This window comes from Rhea pennata, chromosome 2 (genome assembly GCF_028389875.1).
Source record: "Rhea pennata isolate bPtePen1 chromosome 2, bPtePen1.pri, whole genome shotgun sequence".
Taxonomy (NCBI): Eukaryota; Metazoa; Chordata; class Aves; order Rheiformes; family Rheidae; genus Rhea; species Rhea pennata.
In genome coordinates, this window is record NC_084664.1 from 25602135 (window position 1) to 25617244 (window position 15110).

At 43.7% G+C, this 15110-nt stretch overlaps 1 protein-coding gene and 1 long non-coding RNA gene across 3 annotated transcripts; one reads left to right on the top strand and one right to left on the bottom strand.

Moving 5' to 3' along the window:
* Window positions 1-2536: 2536 nt before the first annotated feature.
* LOC134136866 (uncharacterized) lies at window positions 2537-9141 on the bottom strand. Of its 2 annotated transcripts, none has more exons than XR_009957568.1 (3): window positions 8794-9141; window positions 5530-5639; window positions 2537-2795 (listed from the first exon to the last, which is right to left on the bottom strand). It is a non-coding gene; the product is annotated as an uncharacterized LOC134136866 (long non-coding RNA). The 2 variants fall into 2 exon arrangements; XR_009957567.1 differs by lacking the exon at window positions 8794-9141 and adding an exon at window positions 8542-8636.
* Window positions 8880-13026, top strand: FZD1 (frizzled class receptor 1). Its single transcript, XM_062569100.1, has 2 exons — window positions 8880-11100; window positions 11441-13026. Exon 1 carries the CDS (start codon window positions 9143-9145, stop codon window positions 10901-10903), a length of 1761 nt encoding a protein of 586 aa, XP_062425084.1. The 5' UTR covers window positions 8880-9142; the 3' UTR covers window positions 10904-11100; window positions 11441-13026.
* The last annotated feature ends 2084 nt before the right edge of the window (window positions 13027-15110 follow it).

Here is a 15110-nt window from a genome sequence, read left to right on the forward strand (position 1 = left end):
TGAAATGATGCTGACTGGCATTTCCCGGAGATATGGGTTCGGGGCCGTGTTTTCATGGCAGCCTATGGAACTTCCAATGCAGATCAATGACAAGTATGAAATGTTTGTATCGCTCAACCTGGAAGCAGCAAGCTCATCATTTGTAAGAAAGAGGTAAAAGTGCCTTCCAAAGCACTTCAGTAAACCCTTTTGCCTACTGTAGCTGTGGTATAGATAAAGTTTAGGGTGATTTGCTGCTAGCTTTTCTCTGCTAAAAGGAATACCTAGATTTCTGACTCTTAATTGCAGTCACTTATTTATTTGGAAGGGAATGTGTGGGGGGGAGCATAACACGGTGTATCACAAACTTTAAAGCAAATATTTAAATCAGAGGCTAAATTTTTAAAAAGCTAAGGTGTATTCAAAGAAGATGGTATATAATTGTAAAGATAGTAGACAGATAGATAGAAAGAACTCAATGGCTTTACAGAAATACTAACTTTGTCAGTCTTTCTGTCTAGCTAGCATAAATAGCAGAGCAACAGGAAATGCACAAAAAAATCACATCAACAAAGTGCTTCCAGGGTTTAACAAGTGGCACCATCATAAAGATTTCAACATTAATTGATAACAGCACATAATAATCACAAGGTAGAAAATCCTTCTTTGCCCCTTCCCACTTTCTGTTCAGTACTCATATTTTTATATATATCCATCTTCATTAAATTAAAAAGCTTCCAAAATTAAAGAATAAAGAAGAGGTCTTTCTCTCCCTCACTTTTCTGGTAGAGCATGCAAGGATGGAAGTTCCTTGCTTTGTAAGGTTATTGTTGGAATACCAGGCAGTCAAAGTGGGGAGGAAAAAAAAAAAAGAAAGAAAGTGTTTTCCTCTGAAAATACAGAGGTACATGATCATGCCAGAATTTTCTCTATGTTACAGATTAATAAAGCCAGCTGCTGCACTAGCTCTGTCTCCGGTATATGGGCTAATTCCTGCCCAGCAGACTTGAGGCTGACTGTGTTCCTGCAGTGGTATGTAGCTGTCACAGGGGCTATGGCTGTTCAGAGACTGACCATCCCAAAAGTGACTTGGATCAGCCTAATGTGAAGCTTTGAGGTAAGGAAGAAAACCTTGATTCAGATTCTGTATTCAACATGTGGCCAACCAAAGGAAGAAGAACACTTTGGATACTAAAATGATGTGGCTCGTTCAGCTGGTCTTCAGTGCTGGGAACTACACTGTAGTTTTTTTAATGTCAGCAATACCATATTAAAGTACACAGAATTACAATAATCAGTCCTGCAGACGGTAAATGGGTGGATTTCCATAGCTAAGTCCAAATCCACTAAAAATAGCCTAAGTTTGTTATTCACTGTGGAAAACAGAAATGTCACAAAATCCAGAAGCAGAGTCCAGATGAACACTGCCGTTCAATAGCTTAATGTTCTGATGGGGACTCTAGGAAATGAGAAACTCAAATGATTTGCAATGGGGCTATATGCTGTGACTGCATATGTGGGGTATGCTGAATGACTGCCTGTTGGGGGATTAAACTTCATCCTTAAGGTAGCATTAAGTACCACAAGTCTTTTTTATTAAGTGCTTCTTTTTATCCTCCTTGAACACTGCAGAATCAAAGGATGGTTTATATGGGGTCCATGTGAGATATCTTATATACTCCTAGGGATGCTGCAGCGTCCAACTGTCAGTCTGCAGTAAAGTTCAGAGAGCTGTGCAAATTCTAATCAGAAAAGTCAGCTGCAGAACTGGGGGAAGGTCTAGAAGACCACCGTTTTCTCCTCTGTCTCACTTTTGCTTAAGACAGTTCCTTTCACACAACCAGCCCAGAGTTTCTGAAAAGAATTTATGTCAAAATACAGCTGACTCTATGAAGAATTCATTTAGAGGACAAGAAATGATTACAAGATGATCCTAGTGGCTCCTTCTTTTCAATCTTACTAGGCAGTTTGCCTCCGTTTACATCAGTTAATTTTTTAAAGCTATCTTTCAAAAGTAAAGGGAAAGGCCAAAAGATTTCTTTTAAAGTGAAAGTTGAGATTCTCTGTTGTATGCACCAACCACATTCCATAGATAAAGTCTGATGCAGGGTGTAAGTTATTCCCTACTCTGATCTCATTCTGCTCATTCTCTCAATAACATTCATGGAAAATACACGTGCACCTAAAGGACATAGAACAACAACTTACCTCAACTCCTTCCCTCCACCTCACAGACATACCTTTTAAATTTATGTCTCCTGAAATACTAATTCAAAAAAGATTATCTTAATCTCATTTACACTGATGTAAATAAGGAGTAATTTAATTAAATGTACTTAAAGCACAGCAAAAGCAGTGGGAGATCAGAAGAAAAATAGAAAGCAGTAGCTCATCATCTAATTTCTGTGTGCATCACAGCCTTATAAAGGTCTACTCACTTCCTTTGCATCAATGAAATCAGCAGGTCTACTTTTGGGAGTAAGGATTGCAAGCTTAGGCCCTTAAATTAGCACCTCTGTGTCTGAAGAACAAGAGAGACTGTTGTTTTCAGGCACTGTATTTAATTGAAGAGTAATTCACTTAAGAGCAGGAAATAAAAAGAAGAAAATAAAAATGTTCCTGTTTTCTCTTAACAAAATGAGCTGGTGATCTGCACTTGCCCTTTTAAGAGCTCTAACTTTTTCTTGTTTTCCGGAAAACTTCTTCCACCAGCAGAAAGACTGCAGCCCCAGCTCCTCTCTCACCCAATCACAGAACACATCAGGAAAGGCAGGCAACATAAGGCTTTAATTTACAAGGGATCATCTACATTTCTTCTGAAAGAAAAGAAAACAAAATCAAATCTCCACATACTCAATCTATCTTGAATAAACAGTATTAAGTAAAAAATGTTGTGGTATTGGGAGGAAGACACTCTGTAGTCAGCTTTGACTTACATACCATTTCTTCTTCTGCCTGTTTAAAGCATATAAACTCACTGTAATGGGGGTCTGACTTACATGAGTGCTAGTAAAAGATTGCTCTTTATTCCTAGCCCATTCTATATGTTAGGAGTTTGGGTTACAATAGGTGTCTCATAGCAGGAGTAAATTATTACTGACTTCATTGGCTAGAGCTGCATTTCCATTCTTTTTCTCTTATTCCCACAACCACCAAAATAAAGCACAATTTTTACCTAAATTGACAATCACAAACTAAGACAGGCAATTAATAAAAGACACACATAAAAGCATCTGGGATGGATTTGGAGGTGAGATGACCTGGACCACTTGATGATAAGAGAATTACTTTGTATCTTGTCAAATGTGCATTAGTAACAACTGCCTCAGCACTGAGATGGTTTTCATATCACTTGGCTATACAGTCCTGAGACACTTTGCAGCAGTAAAAATTCTGGCTACTGACTGCACCATCGCTTTGGGTTCTTGTTCTGCTTCTACTGATGTTCTCTGCCAGTTGATGCATGTGTTTGTTATTTCTGTCAGGGCGGGCATACTTCCAAGAGTGTTCTAGATATTCCAAAAAATACTTAATTTCCAAGGTAGGCTTTTAAATCTTAAGTATTTTGTTCCTCTGGCAAGACTACACCTATATGAGTTGCTATGGCTCATGGCCTTTTGGGCATATGGCTATTAAATCAGCATGTTGCAAAGTTTAATATATCTTACGACACAACAGAAAAAAAAACTGCTTGGGAGTCTTGTCCAGCTATTTCTGTCCAGAAGTTTGGCCTGTAGAGCTCTCTCTCAAATTCTAGGGTCAAACATCTTGATTTAAGGAGTTTTTATTATCCAGATATTTGGTAACTTTAATATGGCAAGAGAGTGTACCCTATTTAATCTTACAATTTGAGATGTATGACACTGTATCAGTTAATCTTTCACTGTAGTTCACACTGTACCGATCCTTCTACTAGCATCCTTGTCTGTGCATCATGAGAACGTGGACTGCCAGCTCTGAAGGGAGAGATGCCAAAAGAGACCCACATGAACTGCAAACCTCTACTGTAATCCCCTAGATCACTACGAAAGATTTCGTGAAGATACTATACATGTTGATACTCAATATAGATTTCATACCTGAATCCTTTCTCTCTACTGAGCTATCAAAAATCCTTCCTTTCCACCTAGAACCAATCCTCTGCTCTCCAAAAAACATTAGCTGCTCTTATCAGGCAAGGCTCATGTACGTGAGTTAAAAATCATTCAACCTTTAATTTGCCACATTGTATTACAACAATCATACTTTTAGCCCCTTATTTGATATTAAAATCTTTAAATCATGAGTCAGCTAAAAAGCATGCCTTTTACTTTTGTTTAGTAGGCAACTTATCATCCGTTTTTAGATTTTATTTATCTGGGTGGTCACTAACCTTATTACATTTTGTCATTTTATTGCATTGTAATATACAGACATAAAGCTGTAACATAAAGCTGAATCATTTCCTCTACAGAAACAAGTTTTCCTTAAATCCTGTGGAAAGGAAGGATGCACCCTCCTATTTCTGTCAATCACTTACCAGAAAACATGAAAATAGTGCAACTACTTTCTGCTGTTTCTTTCCAAAATGAAAAAAAAAATCAGATAGCTTAATTTTTGCCAGATATTTATGAGAGCTCTTTTTCTCTTGCCTCCGAACAAGTGAAAAAAAGGTATGAAACAGTTCTCTAAGGACAGAAGCATTGAGAGCTATGCTACTGGAACAGAAAAGCAGACACAGAGACATAGGCATCTAAGATAGACAGAAAGTAAATTTACAGTGTTTTATATTTATGGTTCTGGAGCCGCGTCACATGAGAGGGTGAGAAGGACAAAATTTGGTATTCCTCCCACCTGCCAGAATCCTAGTCTCCTCCAGCGGCTACTGTAACAAGCAGTAACATCACATACTGTTTTGAAGTAAAAGTTGGAAATTCCTTTCAAATAATGATTTATTTACATTTTAAATGCACAAATTTTAGTTTCTTTTGGAAGATTTTGTTTCCATTGCAAAGGGAAAAGGGGCCTATGCTTTAAAAAAAAAGACACTGTTTATCTTTGTAAGGACATAATTACTCTTGTGCTGAACCAAATGAAAGGTGGCATCCAGTAGTTTTCCCTCTCTCTTCCCCCTCACCTATGGTGAATACAGAAGAAATCATTATAAAAATAAGACAGATATACAGCAAGTTTTCTGTGGATACAATGTGCAGTATTGGGGTTGTATGAAGAAATAATGTATTTGATTAGATCAAGAGGTATAACTGAAAAAAATAGATAAGCTTTTGACTATATGAGATTTCTTCAGATAGGAAACAGAAGCAGCAGCTGTCAGTTAAGAACAATTGCTTAACATTTCCTAAGAGATTTATTAATTAAAACAGCTCTGAAAGGAAGATGATGGTACCTGTAGAATAGAGAGGATGTTAATGATGCAGGTGGATGGAAGAGAAAGTGGTACTTGGCAGCTAAGCAAAAAGGGGAGACTATTAGCTTGCAGTCTGTGAATTCAAAGAGGGGTAAGCAGGCGATGAAAGCAAAGAGGAATCACAATGTGCTATCTCTACGTACCAGTATCTCTACTGAGTCCATGGTTTTGGGTGTTCTGCAGAGTTAGGAAATCTAGTTCCCATGCTCACTTCTGTAGAGCATGTTTTGTAGGCTTCCCTTAAGGATCAGGTCTGAAAGATCAGAGGGAGAATGTCTGTTTTGTGAGAAACCTTTATTCACTGGCAGCACAGTGTTTTGGACCTTTATAGGCTGTCTGTGGGAGTTCATGCTGGTGCTGGGTGGTCGTTTTCAACTGCATAACTACCAGAAAGGCACTCTTGCACAGGATGAAGTATATTACATTCCTGGAAGTGCAGATGTAAAATCCCAGGATGCTGATGATCTGATGGCAGGGGGTATTTGTTGCAGTAGCAGTGGATAGGCATCAACACATTTTACTTTTCTTACTCAGGCAGAGTCTAAACTCCTCTGAGAATTATACTTCTAATGATGAGTTTTGTGGTTTGGGGTGCTTGAAATGTAGGACAAGTGCTACTAGGAAGATTTTTTCCATGTAGGTTTTTCTTATGTTATGTGAAAAATCATTAAAACCGGCAAGTTCTAGGAACTTACATGAACTTAACAGCTCTCTGCTCTTTTCTCCCTGCCACAGCACCCCTCCATTCCACTGTTTCCACTTCTTTTTTCAAAGATGTCCTTGCTGATACGCAGATATCTAAGCTCTGAACAGTTGTTCTCAAGAAGCCTTTTGCTTTAATAGTTACTGCTTCAGACCCAAATAAAAGACTTGTTGGCACAGAGATCTGTCTGCTTTTCCTCCTATACCAGCTGGTATAATAAAAGATATTACCTGGATGAACAAACCTTGTTCTGTATACATAGATCCTTCTGCTAGAATACTCTTCCAGCTAATTGTATGCAGCTGTTTAGAACAGTGTTTTCGGTTTCAGTTACTCCTAAGTATTTCGAAGGCAGACCTCTAGGGAGAGAATTTAAGCCAAATGATGATGGACTTGCATCTCCCACTTACCTTTCATGGACTGTGTACTGTATCCCCAGGTCTGAAAACGACAGGCTGAAAGCCACTGAGGCTTTCTGACACTGGTTAGAAATTCACACACTTTTTCTATGGGGGAGAATGTATAATTCTTCCTCTTATTTAAAGACCCAGTGGTCAGTTGTTTTTTAGAATCAACTTGAAAACAATACTATCATTTATGGCTGAATATAAATTGGATTTTGTGCTAGAAAGAAGTTAGGAAGTTTAATTACTAACGTAGATCTGAAGAGGAAAAGCTGTAACATAAAACTGTAAATATGATATGCAAAGAATCAAGCTTTTTCAGCAGAAGACGGGAAAAGATATAATTTGTACATATCACTTTTGAACTACAGTCCTCTGAGAAAAGAGTTCTTAACAGAACTCAAAAGAACTTCAGCAAATGAGAACATCAGCAATAGACTTATTTAAGGTTGTACAATTTCTAAACATGATCCTGCTCCTACAGTCGTTATACAGCATAGCTCTTCCTATTAATTAGTTTGAATGTGGGACAGCACTTCTGGGAGAAAGAAAGTGGCCTAAATAGCATGCCCAAATTTTATCTGTAGCTATCACAAGGCATACGGATGTCTTTTATTAACCCTTGCCACTTGTGACAGGTATAAATGAATGCTCAGCTGGTCTTATTCCTAATGGATTTTGCAGCCCAATAGTGTATAAAGTGAAAAGGGCGACAGCACGCTGCAGAAAACTAAGACAGCTGGCATGAGAAGTTTGATGCCAAGTTCTGCCTCTGAATGGCTGTATTAAGTCAGAAAAACACGAGGACATTCCCATCCACAGCACAGAAGCATGGTTAGTGTATGTTTGAAAAATATGTTAGGATTCTCCTCATCTCCAGGAGTAGAATTTATTATTCTTACTGAATCCCAGTGAGTACAGTAAATTCCCCATTCAGCCTGGATCAGTTTTCCTGACTACACATTTTGGGAGAACCAACAAAACTTCTATTCTGTGTGAGCAAATGTGCTTTAGACATAAAGGAAGAAATGTACGTTGTTAGTATTACTGTATGCCCATTCTCTTGGCAAAACACTCATTTCTCAGAAAATAGTATTGTTAAAAACTGACATGAGATACTTGTAAGTCATAAAACATTTATCTTAAATTTAGCTCAAATAGCTGTCCGCTAGGCAGGTAGAAGAAGAGGAATAGAGAGGTCCTATTGTCATGTCACTTTTATATTTTATGCTACTGCCATAGTCATCCTAGGCAGAATATGTACATAAATACCAACAATAACTCAGTAGCAAGATATTTAAAATGTCTCCTGAGAGAGGTGTATCTTGACTACTCTCAAATCACCAACTTACATGTCAGATATAACTATCACAGTCTGCTCTTTCAAACCACCATCGCTCCTTTCTGTGTCTAAAGTTATTACAATAAATGTAGCATCTTGATTTAAGTCCTGCAAAGATGCTCTGTTACTGTTCACTGCTTTTAATTTACTTCCCTCTCTGTAACAGGCTCCTGGCCGGCTGACAACAGCATTGTCCTCTTCTCCCAGCCTATCTTCCCCTTCCCCTACGATTGCGTCCTTTTCTATTCGGCAAATATTGATTTCCCCCTCCCCAGCCCCTGCTGGGTTTTGAATGGAGCTGAAATTAGCACAGCTGCCTTTCTTCGGAGAGAAGCTGCCAAGTTTGATGCGCCCAAAACCCAACTGAGCGACACGATCCAACGGTTTTAGCCACCGTAATCACGGGGAATCCCCCCAAGCTCCTGCCCTGCCCCGATCCCCCCCCCCCCCCCCCCCGCCGGGCCGCCTTGCGCCGGGCAGACCGAGCGCGGGGCTCGCCCCGGCTCCTGCGGGCCGGGCTGCCCGCCGCCAGGGCTCTGCCTCGCCAAAACCCCGTGTTTTCCCTCACTTCTTGCCGCACCGACGCCGCCGGCCGGAGCGGAGGGGCGCGTGCGGCCGTTACAGCCGTTGGGCGCGCGCCGCGGCGGCGCCCCCCGCGCGCTACCTCCCCCCCTCCCCTCCCCCGCCCCGCTGGCGGCGGCCGCACCTTGCCCCTCATTAGTGCCAAACGCAGGGTTGTTAAAGTCCCCAAATGCGAAGCAATTGTCTGCTCCGCTCTATTCATTATCCTCTCGCAGCATATGGGGCTATTCTCCCCTCCGGCCTCCGCCGCTTCCCCCCCGGCGCCACGCCGCCCCCGCTCCCTTTGTGCGCGGCCCGGCCCCAAGCGCGGCGCGGGGCAGCCCCGCGCCCGCCTGCGCCCGCCCCCGGAGTGAGGCGTTGGGAGACGGTCCCTTACGCAGGAAAGTTCGGCGTCGGTTTCAAGGCTCCTCCCTCCCGGTGAAAGGCAGACTGCGGGGCGCCTGGAAACCGGTCGGAGGGAGCGCGGCGCGGCGGGGCGAGGGGGCGCGGGCTCGAGGGGCTGGCACAAATGGTCAGGCGGCGGCGGCGGCGGAGGAGGCGGCGGTAGTTGGAGGCGCGGCGGGCGCTGCCGCCGGTGCGGGCAGAGCTGCGCGCCGCGGCCGCCCCGTCCCTGCCCTGCGCGCTCCCTTCATGAGTCTCAAGTTCGGGCCGGGAGGAGCAGCAGCGGCAGAAGAGCGGCGGCGGCAGCCCGGCCGGGCGGGCGGCGGCGGCGGCACCGACTGAGCATGGCCGAGCGGCGGGGGCCGGCGGGCGGCGGCGGGGCAGCGGGCTGTCCCTGCCCGCGCTCCTGCCCGCGGCGGCGGCTGCTGCTGCCGCTGGTGCTGTGGGCGGCGGCGGCGGCGCTGCCCGCCGGGGGCCAGCCGCCGGCGCCGCAGTACAACGGCGAGCGGGGCATCTCCATCCCGGACCACGGCTACTGCCAGCCCATCTCCATCCCGCTGTGCACCGACATCGCCTACAACCAGACCATCATGCCCAACCTGCTGGGCCACACGAACCAGGAGGACGCGGGGCTGGAGGTGCACCAGTTCTACCCGCTGGTCAAGGTGCAGTGCTCGGCCGAGCTCAAGTTCTTCCTCTGCTCCATGTACGCGCCGGTGTGCACGGTGCTGGAGCAGGCCCTGCCGCCCTGCCGCTCGCTCTGCGAGCGGGCCCGCCAGGGCTGCGAGGCCCTCATGAACAAGTTCGGCTTCCAGTGGCCCGACACGCTGCGCTGCGAGAAGTTCCCGGTGCACGGCGCCGGGGAGCTCTGCGTGGGCCAAAACGCCTCCGAGCGTGGCACCCCCACGCCCGCCCTGCGCCCCGAGAGCTGGACCAGCAACCCGCAGCGCGGTGGTGCCGGGGGCGCCGGGCCCGGCGAGCCCCGCGGCCGCTTCTCCTGTCCGCGGGCCCTCAAGGTGCCCTCCTACCTGAACTACCGCTTCCTGGGAGAGAAGGACTGTGGGGCGCCCTGTGAGCCCGGCCGTCTCTACGGCCTCATGTACTTCGGGCCTGAGGAGCTGCGCTTCTCCCGCACCTGGATTGGCATCTGGTCAGTGCTCTGCTGCGCCTCCACGCTCTTCACCGTCCTCACCTACCTAGTGGACATGAAGCGGTTCAGCTACCCTGAGCGGCCCATCATCTTCCTCTCGGGCTGCTACACCGCCGTGGCCGTGGCCTACATTGCCGGCTTCCTCCTGGAGGAGAGGGTGGTCTGCAACGAGCGCTTCACGGAGGATGGCTCACGGACGGTGGCACAGGGCACAAAGCGGGAGGGCTGCACCATCCTCTTCATGATGCTCTACTTCTTCGGCATGGCCAGCTCCATCTGGTGGGTCATCCTCTCCCTTACCTGGTTCTTGGCCGCTGGCATGAAGTGGGGCCATGAGGCCATCGAGGCCAACTCCCAGTACTTCCACCTGGCCGCCTGGGCTGTGCCAGCCATCAAGACCATCACCATCCTGGCTCTGGGACAGGTGGACGGGGATGTGCTCAGTGGCGTCTGCTTTGTGGGCATCAACAACGTGGATGCGCTGCGGGGCTTCGTGCTTGCTCCCCTGTTTGTCTACCTATTCATCGGCACCTCCTTCCTGCTGGCCGGCTTTGTGTCCCTCTTCAGGATCCGGACCATCATGAAGCATGATGGCACCAAGACAGAAAAGCTGGAGAAGCTCATGGTGAGGATAGGGATCTTCAGCGTTCTCTACACGGTGCCGGCCACCATCGTCATTGCCTGCTATTTTTACGAGCAAGCTTTTAGGGAACAGTGGGAAAGGAGCTGGGTCACACAGAGCTGTAAGAGCTATGCTATCCCCTGTCCTAATAACCACAGCAGCCATCACCCGCCCATGAGCCCTGACTTCACCGTCTTCATGATCAAGTATCTCATGACCTTAATTGTAGGCATCACCTCGGGCTTCTGGATCTGGTCTGGGAAAACACTGAACTCCTGGAGGAAGTTTTACACCAGGCTGACCAACAGTAAGCAGGGAGAGACCACGGTGTGAAACCCCAGCCGGGCAGGCCGGGGAGGGGACCGCCTGGGCGGCCGGCAGCTGAGGGACCCAGGCGCCACTCGCCCGTGCCCACCTCGCCCACCAGCCAGCCATGCAGAGATACATGCGCTTACCCAGCCTCAGCAAACTTTCCAGACTGCTAATCGTTTCTCCAGGCTACAGGGAACAGAGAGAAAAAAAAGAGTCAGGTGGGAAACTCCTGAGCTTGGGACAGACTTGTTGTTTTTCTTGCTGTCTCTCCTCTCTCTCTCTTTCTCTCTTGCTGTCTCCTGTCAGAACTGAACATACTCTAAGGTTGGGGGAGAGGGATGTAAATAGCCTCTGTAAGATTTTGTAAGTATATTTGTATTTAAATTACAAAAAAACTCACTTTTTTAATTATTTAGGACATTTTTAATCCATTTGCAGATTTTGCTCCCCCTCCCCTCTATTTTTTTAAATGGCATTGGATTTTTATTCTGTAGGGCAGGATGGGAAAAATTGCCAGTACAAGAAACCAAACAAACCCCTTTCTTCTCCCCCACACAGGTTTTGTAATGGCTTTGCTTGGAGTTTCAGTTGCATGAACAGCAGGGCCTGGACTGAGGCTGCTGTGACTGCCTAGGGCGCCTCCTGACACAGGCTGGGTCCTGATCCCAGCCTGCCCGAGGTATGTGGAGGTGGAGGTGGGGTTGGGGAGGAGCGCAGCTTCCTGGCTCGGTCCCGGCCCGTGTGCGGGAGCACAGCCGCCCGGCCCCGGGCGCCCAGCCGCCTGACCGCGGGTGGGACAGCGCTTCCCCCCGCCCTGCCCGCGGCCGCCTTGCTGGAGGAACCGGCCCCGCTGCCCCCGCACCCTGAGCGGCACCGGCGCCGAGCGCACCCAGGAGGGACCCTGCTGAGCCGCCCGGCCCTTGGCGGGAGGCGAAAAGATAACCAGTCCTGCCCGAAGGTGTGTCCGGCCTTTTTCTGGACGGAGAGCATCGCTGCAATGCCTTGTGCTAGGGGGATTGGCTGCCAGCTGTCCGTTCTTGTTTTTTAAATCTATTTAAATGCACCACTTAGTTTTGAAAGACTTGGATTTTTCTTCTTCTTCTTTTTTTTTTTTTTTTTTTTTTTTTTTTTTTTTTTTTTGTGCTTTGGCCAGGAGTTGAGGTTTAACACCGTCTGCACCTGTGGCCTGTCTGATGGTTTAAGAAGTAAATGGGGACATAGCCAATACCATAGGAAATATCAATTCCCTTCTTTTAGCCCACATAATGAACTTTTCAGTTGTAAAACAAAGATATCTGGTCTGGGTTTTTCCCTCAGAAATGAGATTATTGGTCTTCGCTGTCACAAGGTGCATAGGTTTTGGAGGAAAAAAAAAGGCATAACTACAAACCTGAATTCTGAGTGTGTAGTCACTTTTAGCTGTCTCCTTTCTTCACGGACAGCTTGCGTGTGTTTATTCTTCTCTTAATGAAAACTCTGACAGAGAACTACCTGGAATGCTTTGTTGAGGTGCTGATACTTATTTAGATTAACCGAGGGCTCAGTATAAACAGGACCAGAATAAAATGCAGCATTCAGATTTTTTTTAATTAAATCCATAAACTGGCTCTTCATTTTGGAAACATTTGAATCATTGCCCTGAATTTTAGTTCATTAACATTTAATTTGTTACACATTATGAGGGTGTGATGATTTCTGCCAGCAGTAAAAACAAAGGAATAAATAATTTTAAAAAAAAAGTGTGTTTAAGCACTGTGGTGGGTTGTGAGACCTTAAGGAGCCTCTGCTATCTTTTAATTTTTTTTTAGTACAATAATAAAGATTGCATACTACAAAGATAAGATATCATGTGTGCAGTATATCTACTACCTTGTATGCTCCTGGGTGTGTGGGATTGTGCTTCTTGCTCCAAAAGGTTAAAAATGAAATGTAACTTTCAACAGATGCATTTGAATATTTAGTCCTCTGTATGAAAAACAGCAGAATGCTTCTCTCCTGATTGTATGTTTTAAACATTTTTTTTATATAACAAATGCCTGTATTTAGGTTCATAAACATTATCTATGGCTACCATACCCTGAAATGCAAAATTATTTGAATTTGGTATGCATTTATTTCTGTTCATTATCACAAGATCATCTATATTTATAGAGGAATAGAAATTTATATATATTAAATACCATATTTTTAATTTCTCTGAAATAAATTGAGTTTTTGTACAAAACTATCTTGTCGTTTTACATATTCCTCTAACTAACTTAAATACATGCTGTGTGAAAGCAGTGTATATGCTACAAGATGTGTGGGATTCCTTTTTTCTTTTCTTATGTTGAGTTCACAGTAACAAGCTGGAATTCAGTGTAGGAATTCATTGTGCATTTTGGTTTTTATCTCTGGGCCGGTCTAGATTAATCCTTCAAAAGAAGTAACGTAAACTGTTCAAGATCTCTGACAGGGCAGGTTGGTGGTGTGAAATCCAAGAAGAGATCTGCTATGTGGCAAGAGAAGAAAGAAGCTCACCAGTTCTTTTTCCTTTCTCTCTCTTTTTTTTTTTTTTCTTAAAAGAAAAGGGTTCTTCCAACTTAGCCTTTCTTCTCTCTTTCCGAATAAAATAAATAAAAGATTTTCTCGCTGCTCAAAATGACACTCAGATTATGTTGCAATATTGTCAGAATAGTTTAACAAGTAGAACAGTTTTGTTTTTCTGAATTTTGAATATTTGGTTAATCCAGAGTTAAACAACATGTTCCTGCAAGTATTTCAGATTGATGAAAACTACATCTATTCTTAAACCTTTCATGGAAACCCATCTTTTTAAAAAAATTTGTTGTTGAAAGTGCCATTCTGTTAGCATGGATTTTGTTAGGAAAGACTGACTAATTATGAGACTTTGATTTCTGCTTTCCAGTATTATAAGCTATTGTACAGCATTTTATTCTATAGATCTATAGAAAGTTGTAAATGATTTTTGGCTACTTTACTTATTTCAATTTTTGATACATAAACTGCCATAGAGAAGTGAGGGAAGCTTAAGAAAAAACCCTACCCTCTTGAGCTGGAACATCTTTTTTTTTTTTTTTTTTTTGTTATTAAAATTTTTTCCCCCATTAATGTAACTCTTTGCTTTCTAAGATGTTTTCTGCATTTCTTTTCTAAGTCTTTTTTTCTTTTTTCTTCAATATTTTAGCATTTAAAATTGTAATTGGTCATTATTCAGCTCTAGTGACTAGACTACAAGCCATTCAATTTCATTTGCAGTAGAATTCTTTTTGGTCAGTGTATTTGAGCCATTTTGACTGATCTGTTTTCTTGCAGCTGAATGTATGTGATTTATTTATGCATGGGAGAACACATTTATTTGTAACAGAGACTTTGCATTTGTAGTAGGGATGGGAGGACTAATTCTTTTTAAATATTTTTCAAAAATTCTGTAATGGAATTGTACTTTCTATAAGAAGTAGAATGTTGCTGATATTTGCAGATGATTATTTGCACTGGGTATGGTCCTCAGTTCTTAGGGATTTTTCATAGATTGTAGAACTTCCATACTCAGTCTTGATTATTTTAATAAATATACTAGAGTGCACAATAGAATCATTTCAAAATCATTTGAATGGCTTACGTCATTTAAAAGAGCAAATTCTTTTTTTTTCATTCTCTATTGCTTCTTTTTTTTGTTCGCTAGTTTTTGTGAACTTCCACAGTGCAGTAATTTGCAAAGGTCACAGTCATTACTGAATACTGTGGTGCTATCTATATGACTTGCATACTTTTTCTTACACTTCAGTTTGTCAACACATCATGAAACTTGAGACATACAATACAAAGATGTCTTGCATGAGTATACTTTATTTATGAATCTACTACTTTACTGTAAAAACTTACCTGTTTACTACTCAATAGTTCTAGGGAATTTAGATAGCTTATTTTTTTACAGCATTTTCTGTGCAATTAATGTACGTTATTTACCAGAGAGGGTATCACTATATAAAAAGAAACAGCTCTCCTCTTGTGTTTGCTGAGGATAATGTAAGGACAAAAACTTTGGTATAGCAAAGTTTGTTATGTTTAGAAGTGCTTGCAAAGGCATTCTGTAGTCAACAATGTTGCTTTTTCTGATGCTGTATATTTATAGCTTAAAATGAAGGGGCACTTTAGAATTAGCAATTTCCTCTATCCATTTTGCTGAAGAGGGCTGTAGCCTGGAGAACTGGGGATGCTGAGTTAC